Source organism: Nannobrachium achirus, assembly GCF_963921795.1.
Source record: "Nannobrachium achirus genome assembly, chromosome: 1".
NCBI lineage: Eukaryota > Metazoa > Chordata > Actinopteri > Myctophiformes > Myctophidae > Nannobrachium > Nannobrachium achirus.
In genome coordinates this window covers 42,194,038-42,205,177 of record NC_137810.1, presented here as the reverse complement: position 1 = coordinate 42,205,177, position 11,140 = coordinate 42,194,038, and the positions used below count along the sequence as shown (strand labels likewise).

The 11,140-nt window shown below is 40.3% G+C and overlaps 1 protein-coding gene across 2 annotated transcripts in view; it reads left to right on the top strand.

Annotated features, from left to right (window-relative positions):
* Positions 1 to 3,735: 3,735 nt before the first annotated feature.
* The window catches only part of LOC308283028 (major facilitator superfamily domain-containing protein 8-like), a 29,128-nt gene continuing 21,723 nt past the window's right edge, over positions 3,736 to 11,140 (top strand). For both annotated transcript variants that reach the window (XM_080723413.1, XM_080723414.1), the window contains exons 1-2: positions 3,736 to 4,188; positions 10,582 to 10,767. In XM_080723413.1, the coding sequence (XP_080579539.1) occupies positions 4,113 to 4,188; positions 10,582 to 10,767 (262 nt within the window). In that variant the 5' untranslated portion in view covers positions 3,736 to 4,112. The remainder of the gene's footprint in view (positions 4,189 to 10,581; positions 10,768 to 11,140) is intronic.

Sequence of the window (11,140 nt, the reverse complement as noted above, 5' to 3'; positions counted from 1 at the left end):
GCGCTCTCTACAGGGGAGCGCTCAGGAAACCGGTCTATATGTCTTTATACCATGTCTTCATGAATTGCATACCCAGGACCGCAATGGAAACAACTAACAAGCCCTCAGGGCATTTTTTTATGTGGTATCCTTATAGCAATATTGTATAACTCTACCTTTGTACTTTTTGCAAACATAGAAAATCATCATAGATACCTATTTCCTCCTGCGAGGGAAATTCAGTATTTTTTCAGCCCAACCCCGCTGATTCCCTGCCCACAAGGAGCACGTGAGCAATTAGGAGTTAAGAGTCTTGCTCAGACAGGGACACACAGCGGCATTGCTACCCTGGCCAGGAGTCGAACCTGGGACAACCAGGGGCTATGGATTTCCAGGCAGGCTCCCTAACCATTCAGCTATGCCTCCCCATAAACTCTTTATGAAGTATTAAATCAATCAAAAACTGTCTGCTTTAGATGCTGCTACCCGGATACAGCTTTCTTTGCAGAGAGTGAAAAGAGGAGCTGAGTGCATAATCCATAAAGGTTATAATATTGAACATTGTATACTAATTACCAAAGAACAAACATTCTGTTTACCGGTATATTTAAGACTGAAGCCCTGACTAGTGTAAGTTTGATTGATTGATTGAAGAATTTATTAGAAGTTTGCATAGGAAAAGGTACAGTTTCATGACGGTACGGTTCACTGGTACAAGGTCTACTAAAAGGAGATCCTAGAAAAGACTAAGCTTATTTCCACAGGAAACCATTAAAGTATCTCATATAACATTGAATGACAGACAAATAGAACACAGTACTATTCAGTAGATATAGTCAGTAAAAAGTGATATTTCTTTGTTAAAATAAGTGTTAAATAACTATATTCTGATAGTAGAAACCTACTCATTGCAGTGTTTGTTCAGTAACAGGGGTCACCATGTCTCTCCTGCTCTTTATTGAACAGAAATTTTATTTTCAGGTCACATGTCTCTCCTGCTCTTTATTGAACAGAAAATGTATTTTCAGGGCGGGATACCACTTTTATCCAATCAGGAGAGAGAACCCATACAGGATACAGGATAAACAAGTGAAATTGGAAGTGATGACACAAGGAAATGAGCAGACGAAATTGGAACTGGAACACTATAACATTGAAGCTGATAAATGGGTCTCATGATTGTATTTTCTGTTTAGCTGGAGTGGCAGCCTGGCAGGGAGGGAGGCGACCTTTCATTTGCCAACGGGTCTGAGCTGTTTGTATCTATTCCGCACCTAGCTTAAGGCAAGACACAAATTCAGTGATCATTTTTAACGCAATTATGTGCTTCAGGGGGTCCCTGGGAAAAAAATATTTTTAGATGGGGTCCGCTGCCAAATACATATCAGTTTGGGGGTATAGGCCGATTTTAAAAATATCTTAATCCTAACAGTTTTCTTAAAAAAAAGAAATGTTGCTATATCAGTGGTTCTCAAACCATGTCATGTCAAGGACCCCCAAAATGATATGTATTTGGCCGCGGACCGCCATCTCAAAATATTTTGTTCCAAGGACCCCCAGAAGCAAAGATTTGAGTTAAAAATGTAAATGTGGGTTTATTCTGCATCTAGCTTAAGGCCCAAGACCAGTTGGGAAACCTGCACACGTGGGAGGGAGACCCAACTGTTACTGAACATAGTGAGTGCTATAACTTATAAGCCTATATAAATATTTTAGTTTTGACCAAAACATATCACTTACCCAAACGTCTTGATTCTGAACCACAACCTTCAAATGGACATGCCCAAGGGCAAATGCATTTGTATGGATGCTAAATTAAAATGCTGATGTTCACCACATTTAAATTAAATTGAATTAAAGGTGGAGCTGAAAGAGGTGGATTGTGTGTGACATGGCTGCTCAGTTTCAGTGGTAATGAGAGTCACAGGGTGAAGAGAGAGAGCTTGGTATGTAGGCTACTACTGTCTTGGACAGACACAATCACAAGCTCTTTGTCCCTGTGGGGCTCTGTGTGAGATATATTTTGCATCTTCCATTATAATCATCAGTGGTGCAAGAATTAGGCTACTGAGTTTGTATCACCAAGTAGCAATAGGCCCTGTACAATACGAAAAGTAAAGTATAGTACAAAATACAAATCTATTGGCATCAAAATACGAGAGAGGGAAAGAGACAGAGGCAGAGAGTGAGTGTGAGTGAGTGAGTGAGTGTGTTATGGAATATGCCTATAAATGGAAAAGAGTTACAGTCGGTTGGTGCCTTGCATGGTTTCCTCCACCATTCGTGTATCATGAATGGGTGAATGTAATGCACAATCGGTCACCAGCACTTTCGCCTATAACATATTCGCCTACACGCATTTGGTCCTTTCGCCTGGCATTTTCGCCTTGGAGGAGAGTCTTTTCACCTAGCTGTCTGAGCCATTTCGCCTACCCTCAATTCTGCTGTCAGATTGTCCATGTTTGCAAATTATCTCTGTGTCATTTAAATATTATAGTGACTGTGACAGTGGTGTCAAGTGAATCTAACAGTTTACTTGACATTTATTATTTACATCACATTTTATTCCTAAAAAATGGCAAAATAGTTTTTTATGCCTGTTGACAGGCAAGGTTGATTCTATAGGCTATTTAGGTGTAGCATATCTTATATAGACCTATATAGGCTAATAGCCTACATATATATTTTGTATAGCCTAATGTTAAAACAATATAGGCCTACAATACTGTTCATTTTACAATACTGTTCAATACTGCACCAAATAATGTATAGTATCGGGATGGATTAATTAATTATTTGGGCGCACCTGATTCCAATAGCTCTGTATTTATGTGATTACTATGGAGTGCATAGGATAGCCGTGTAACACCACTGTCACAGTCACTATAATATTTAAATGACAAAGAGATAATATGAAAACATGAACAGTCTGACAGCAGAATTGAGGGTAGGCGAAATGGCTCAGACAGGTAGGTGAAAAGACTCTCCTCCACGGCAAAAGTGCCCCGCGAAAAGACCTGGCGAAAATGTTATAGGCGATTATGCCTGACACCGGCACCGCACAATCTATGTAACAGTAAAGCACCTTGGTTAAAGGCAATATATAAATGCACCATGACCAAATATATAATTAACTTATTATAAATGTTCAGGACCATATTGAAAATACGTGTTTAATTACACTTGTAGCCTACATCCTGGGTTGAAGTTATATTGTGTTGAAAGCTTAAAGGTGTAATTAAAATAAAATACAATAAAAATGCGACTCTCAGTCTCACACTCTCTCAAAGGACCACAATGGAAATAAGTGTTCTGTTTTTTACAGATATAGCAAGCATAGCAAATTGTGTCAGTGAGCTTGTGTTGCGCGACACAGTTGTACGGTTTGAGTCTTTGGTTTGAGTCGAGGAGATACCTTTTATATATACTCTATGGGAGATACACTCTTGGAGTCGAGTGGACGAATTGCACCAGGAAGTGATTCCTTGCTGGCTGGGCATCCTCTATGCTGGGCATGCGTGACGGAAGGAGGAGCGTGCACTTGCATCAACAACAGACCAGTGTGTTGTGTTGTCGGCTCCCTGCTAGTCGCGTGAAGTCCACAGACAGACGGACCCTGCCAGACATACAGTCTGCCTTCGTTCACTTGCAGCATGGTTACACTCAGCCTCGGTTAACAGATAATTTAATTCTTTCTGACTCTGAAACGGCTTTACATATAGTAAGTTGCTGAACCTGCTGGTGCATGCAAGACAAGACAAGACAAGACATGCTGACAACAGGCTCTGTGATCCCCGAGTCAGACTCACAGCAATAAGTAATAACACAGTCTGACTGACTGTAGAATAATGCACGGTGACAACTTCTGACAAGACATAATATTCTGTGCGTGGACTCTGGATATAATCTCCACATTCTCCAGACGTAATATGTGAACAGATGGAAATCAGGATCACACGCGGCAGCACTACGGAATGGATAGCAGCACTAAGATGAGCAGTCCGCGGTGGGATGTAATTGAACGCACCGTCCACTGGATTAGGTTCTTATCTGCACTGTCTGTTTGGAGGACATGACAACAACATTATATTTATTATTATTGTATTATTACAACGCTGTAGTCATCATCTAACATGGACTATCGAAAGAAGAAGATTCTAACATACTCCACAATTGGACTCATTTTCCTTTTAAGTGGCATCGAATATGGTGAGATTATATACAATATACAGCCTTGTTTATGTTGGAGTTATGTTTAAATGACCAATGACACTGATTTTATTATTACTATAAAACAAAACAGCCATGCACTGCCATGCACACCATGGCATAATCCTTCACTATTGCCTGTAGGCCTGTCTGCACTGCTTTAAACAAACAAGCTTATCTCCAGCGTTTAGCCCTAGAAATCAGAATCAATCTTTATTGTCACATCACATTACAAGTAACATGGGTGAACTTTGTTGTGCAGGACCACCAATGCAGTTAAAGGATAGGTGAATTAGATCAGAAGTAGAATAAAGTGCACACAAAGTGGCTTGCCTGATAAATTAAGAGTCATGAAATGTATTGTAATTGGAACATTTCATGAAAATAAAGAGAGTCCATTTTTAAAACACTGTTCAGTCAGTCTTTGCAATGGCAACAGGCAGTGGTGGTAAAAGTAGGCTCTACTCACATAATACTTCGTAAAAGTATCAATACTGCAATGTAGAAATACTCTTACAATTAAAATTCTGTAATTAAAAATGTACCTGAGTAAAGGTACAAAAGTATTGGCAACCAAATAAAGTACCAAAAGTAGAAAGTATAGACCTACTCTTTATGCAGAATGTTCCATTTCACAAGATGTATAACATGTATAGGGCTGAAGTGGTTAATGTATGTTGTGTAATGATAATCAAAATCTACAAAGTAACTAGTAAAGTTTTCAAATAATTGTAGGAGAGTAACAATATATGCCTCTGAGATGTAGTGGATTAGAAGTTAAAGAACTGAAAATTGGAAATAGGCTACTCCAGTAAAGTAAAAATGCCTCAGAATTGTACTTAACTCATTCCCCGCCTCCCCCGATAGTCCCGAGAAAATCCCAATGTCGTTCCCCGCCAGGCCCGATAGTCCCGAGAATTTGCTTTTATATAATGTAATGTTTAATTACACTCTCCCCCAGCTCGTGACAAATTTTTATCCTTTTATCTTACAGAGAACCTAAAATATCACACATCAAAGTAAGTGTGTTTGAAAAAAAGACTGTAATAATGTATAAATTGCAATACAAATGCATATAAATCTCCCCATAACCCACAGTGAACTGGCACAGTGACGCATTTTGCGCACACAAGGCTGGCGGAAAAAAAAGAGAAGAAAAAAAAAGTGTGAGAACAGCTGTGTGTGTGTGTGTGTGTGTGTGTGTGTGTGTGTGTGTGTGTGTGTGTGTGTGTGTGTGTGTGTGTGTGTGCGCGTGTGTGTGTGTGTGTGTGTGTGTGTGTGTGTGTGTGTGTGTGTGTGTGTGTGTGTGTGTGAACATCTCTTAGCTGGCTGGTGGTCCACGGACCACTGTCTGTTTCAGTGGTCCCCCTGTCCTGATCAGCACAGTGCTATCAGAGTCTCTGATTCAGAGATCTGTCTCTCTCTCTCTCTCTCTCTCTCTCTCTAGATACAAAATAATTATCGCCAATTCGCCATATAAATGCTTCTAAAACATACCTGAGAATGATGATGGTTGATTAGAATCCACAGGTTATAATCCATATATCCAGGCTATAATATATTGTTTTGTAATGGTCCACAAGCAGCCAAGCAGGCCATTGGCGCCAGGCGGTCCTTTGCAAAGGGGGGTCCCTGGTCGGCTTTCTAACAGGGGGTCCGCGGGCCCAACGCTTCGCTCCGCAGAGCAGTGGGAACACGATAATCAACTCTTACAAAATCAATCAATAAAACTGCCTGATTACATAAAGTTCACGACACGATCCAGTTGAGTCAGAGACAAGTGAAGTGGTCCCTGGAAGGGGGTCCGTCCTCTCATTACCCTGCCTGGTCTCCAGCCAACACTTCTCACGGACCACCACCAAAACTCCCACGCTCCCCCACCACGCTCCTCCCAAAAAGCAAGAGATCAACTAGTGTCGTTACTAACGAGCAAAGACGCAGAGGAGCTGTTTAGCAGGGCAGTGCAGAGGATTTTTTTAGGGGCAGGGGGAGACATTTTTCCAACATGTCCTAGAATGTGAAAATAGCAGATCTACAAGCTCGACTTTGATTGATTGATTGAAGACTTTATTAGAAGTTTGCATAGGAAAAGGTACAGTTTCATGACGGTACAGTTCACTGGTACAAGGTCTACTAAAAGGAGATCCATGAAAAGACTAAGCTTATTTCCACTGGAAACCATTGAAGTATCTCATATAAAATTGAATGACAAGCTCTCAATGTGTCACAGTCTCAGAGCGATGTGTTGAGCTTGTAGAGCTTGTAGATCTGCTATTTTCACATTCTAGGACATGTTAGAAAAAAGACTCATGCCCCCTTTTATGTCTATTTGTGTGTGTGCACCTGTACAGAGCAAAAGACAACCAGCAGACACACAGAGACAGAGAGAAAGCGCCCCCAAGTGGGGGCTCACAGAAATACTCACAGAAATACTGCAATATAGTATGTGAGTTTTTTGGTCAGATATAGCCAATAAAAATATTTTTCTCTGCATTTTTCTAAACAGAAAATTCTAAAAATAAATCCTATTACATAATTACATTAGTACACTTATCTGATAATGCCTGAAGCCATAAAGACACATCTCAAGTGAGTTATCCACTTGAAAACAGATCATTCACAAAAAGGTCAATAACTCCAATTATTTTGAATTTCCACCTGGATTTTGAAAAAACAAGGGGTTTGAAATGGCCAAAACTCTAGATTGCTACATCGTACATACAAAAAAATATTTTTTGGAGAGACTAGAGGATGTCCTCTTTTAATCCATGCACTGTATGACATTTTCGTGCAAACAGGGAATTTAGGAAAAATGTCTAAATATGAAGAAAATGCTTAAACAAAATGGCAGGGGAGCCTACAGTGAATGTTAAAATGGCGGTCAATGTGTTAATAACAGGCTTAGCTCTGATTCAGCCGTCTAATTGCGACTAGATATACAGTACACTGTTCAGTGTTCAGGAGTCTGGTGAAATGAATGTTTCATTCATTACCATTCAGGAAAAAAAGATCCTTAGATCTTAGGTTAATCTATCTAATCAGAGTCAGCACCCAGTTGGCTATTGATCTCAATAAGAAATACTAGTATCATAGTATCAACCAATCAATCAATCAATTTCAGTGTCACTGCATGTGTCAAAAACATTGAGACAAAACTGAGATACTGATACCTGAAAAACCTAAGTTGTTTAACCAACTGGTGTGTGAGAGATGATGATGATGAAAGAGAGAAGCTAATGTAGATTTGTGGTGGGAGGAAAATGTGCTGCACAGGGGAAATATTAACATTTGAAATATACATTCTTGAGCTGTGATTCTGGATGCATTAATTGGCCAACATTATTGCTACAGCTGTGAGCTTTCATTGATTGATTGATTGATTACTTATAGAGGCTACTACTTTCTGGCCTTGACTGCCCATACATCCAAACAGAAAAGTCCTATCTGATTGCGTTAAACAATATCAAACTCACTTTGCCACTCACTTTCCCACTCGATTTGCCATTGACTTTATGCTTTCGCATACCCTCTAACAGTTTGCAAATAGTACAGTGGTACGACAATGATCTTAAAAGGTCAAGGATAACGCAAAAGCCTTGTTCCCATTGTGGTCTTTGTATTCAATTCATCAAAACGTCAAATCAATGAATGAATGGGATCTTCTGTTAACCTGTCCAAACCTATTTATCAGGCAATTATTTGAGCTTGTTAGTTCTTGGGTGCCAGTGCCATTGTAAACTCAAATTGACATACGGTTGTCTCTCTTGTTGCCAACATGCAGTGTCACTAAACTGCAGGTTAAAGTAATGGCTCCTTCTCAAGAATGTTATGACAGCCTGCTTTATTTCCATAGTGGGTCTCCTGACCCCAGGAATGTAATTTAGATTGTAGTGGCTCAGTCAGCACTCTTCTCCTTTGTCTATATGTCAGTGGTTCTTCTCAAACCTTTTCATGCCCCAAATGCATCATCTGTTGGCGTTAAGAACCTGTGGCGACCACATGCACTTGCTGACGTCGATCCCGAGTAAATGTTTTGTGCCTGGGACCCCCAAAAAGAGAAGATTTTTGTCAAAATTATTCAACACTTTTCCCCAAAAATACACCATTAAACCTGGAAGCCGTACACATTTAAATATAAAAGCAGCCTTGACGGTGAACAGTTTAGGGAATTCATCCCATATGTACATTTTGATAAAGAATTCTGAAAAGAAAGACATATTAATATGAGGACTCCCCTGGGTGACCTGAAGCAAATTTTGAGAACCACTGTGATAATGGACACTCATATAGTTTGACCCCATTTCTGGTGTCCTCTAAGTCTATGTAAGATAATTGTTGCAATCAGGCATGGAATTCCATCTTTATAGGGGCAAGGCCGCTTGGCCTTTGGTCTTGTAAACGTTTTGATGGCACAAAGGTCAAATGCAAGGACATTGAGGCCATCAAATAAAACACTGATATTTAGTCCACTGAAATAATTAATTTAATTTAAGGTTTTTTTAGATTTTCGTTTCACTTTGCGTGTATTAGCACGGATATGTATGGCAATCCGTGCTAATACACATAAAGTAACTGACGTCACAGACAGAACGGCCCATACAAGGAGATATGCTCATGTGTCGTCGTGTTTGCACTTCGCACCGGTGTGATTTTTCGTGAAGTCGTGAACATGGCAAATGCAACGTGTTGTGAGCTTGTAGATCTGCTATTTTCACTAGTTTGGGTCACTAGTTCACCAGTCACTAGTTTTTTGAAGCGGTGAAAGCCACTTCCAAGGAGTGGCTTTGTGTGTCCCGTTCATGTCCATATATGGTCATTTCAGTCCAGAATGAACAGGTTTTATCTGTCCCGTACATGTGTGTCCCGTGTGTGTCCCGTTCATGTCCATATATGGTCACTTCAGTCCAGAATGAACAGGTTTTATCTGTCCCGTACATCCAGAATATGTGTGTAACGTCCGTCCCGGTCTGATGATTGGATGATTAAAAATGTCCAATGAGACCATACTTTGAGGATTGATCAAGCTTCACATGACAATTCGGCCCTCCAGATAAAATCATTCATCATTCAGAATTGGAAGAATGTATAGATCACAGAGTTCATAGCTCTAGAACACATAAAAGTTCACCGCTTCACTTCGAACCGAGGTTTGATTTTTACTTTTTCTACTGTACAACAAGTCACCCACTGTGCTGAATGGGACCGACTGAATACCACAGTGGTGGAGTCACAGGGTTGTAATCAACATTGTTGACCCAGTGGAACACACATGGATGCAATAGGGACATTGTGGAGCTAGATAATTAGATGTGTACTGTACTGTAGGTAAGTAAGTAGAGAAAGTCCCCAATGGCTGTTATTCAACTGGATAACATGGAGATATAGGCTTAGCAGCAGAGATAGTATATTGTTGCTGTCAGGCAGAAACCTCTTATCTTCTCCATATTCTTTAACTTTTTGTTTCGTCGTAAATCAACGCCCTTCTTGAACACACTGCAGTGTCACACAACAGCATCAAAAGTAGCAGATCTGCAAGCTCGAAACGTGGCAAGAAGCAACACGTTTTGAGCTTGTAGATCTGCTATTTTTTAATTTGAATCCTGTAAAGTTTCAGTTTTGGACACCACAGAGACGATATTGGGATATATAAAGTATTAGGATGGACAACATCACATATATCACCACGCTTTATAGTATGTTGAAATATAATTCAGTTTCCCCCAATATTCCAATGTTCAGGGTCGATTCATTCTGCTGCAAGGCTTTTAATAATCCGCAATTTAGGCATAGGCTACTGCATTTCAAATCATGAATGGGCTATTAAATACAGTACTTAGTTACTTAGTTACCACTGCTTTTTAACAAAAATGTTAAATTACTACTCCAGAGGTACTGGTTTCGAGGATTAGGACCCGCCGCAGTGGTGTCCGGTAAGAACTTAACCGAGATGTCAAAACCCTCATTCTTATGAGATATCTGGGTTGTAAGGCCAGATATCCCGACTCGTACGGAAGGCTATGGACCATCTCCATGAGAGCTGGCTAGTGAGCTGATGAGTTGTGTCGGAGTGAAGCTCCTGCGCGCATCTAATCTGTCAGTAGATAATGCCGGTCTTAATGCTCATTTGTGTACTGTCACTGTGTGATGTCATACTGATGTCAGCAGCTATGTCTCTATATATGTCTCTATATATGGAGTTATAGGTTTTCCGTGTCCAAATATGGGGCTTGTGAGGTCAGACTTAGTGAGATGAGTCGGTTATCTCCATATATGGAGACCTAACGACTAGCAACGTGACGTGAAGGTGAGTGAGGGCCGGTCTTTGTAACAAAAAATAATGTTCCTCTCTTCCCCTGCCCGTCTGTCTGTCTGTCTGTCTGTGGTCTATGCCAGCTGTGATCCTGCCCACCATATGGAGGTATCTGCAGACTCTGGGGGCAGCGCCCTACTTCCTGGGTCTGGGCCTGTCAGCGTTCAGCGTGGCCGGCCTGCTGTCAGGGCCTCTGTTTGGCCACTGGTCCGACAGGACGCGGACCACCAAGAAGATCATTCTCTTCGCCAACATGTTTGAGATAGTCGGTGAGTTTTTGGCTTCCTAATTAGGGCTGTTACTTTAAAGTTGACGATTGTTGTACAAATTATTAAACGTTGGAACAAACATTGAATGAATCGTACATTTCTGTTTGCCTTTTAGGCTTTGTAATAAAAAAAGATGCACAGAGCATATATATATATATATATATATATATATATATATATGAAAAATAACTTAAATATACAAAGACATTACTGACATATTAATTGTATACTTGCTAATGTATAACCAGAAATGGCTAATCTACAAGGTGACGTTGTAAGCTTGTAGATCTGCTGTTTCTGCTTTCTTTATATTCAACATGGAAACGTTTATGCAAAATAATTGCTGTGTAATCGTCTCTGTTGGGTGGAAACA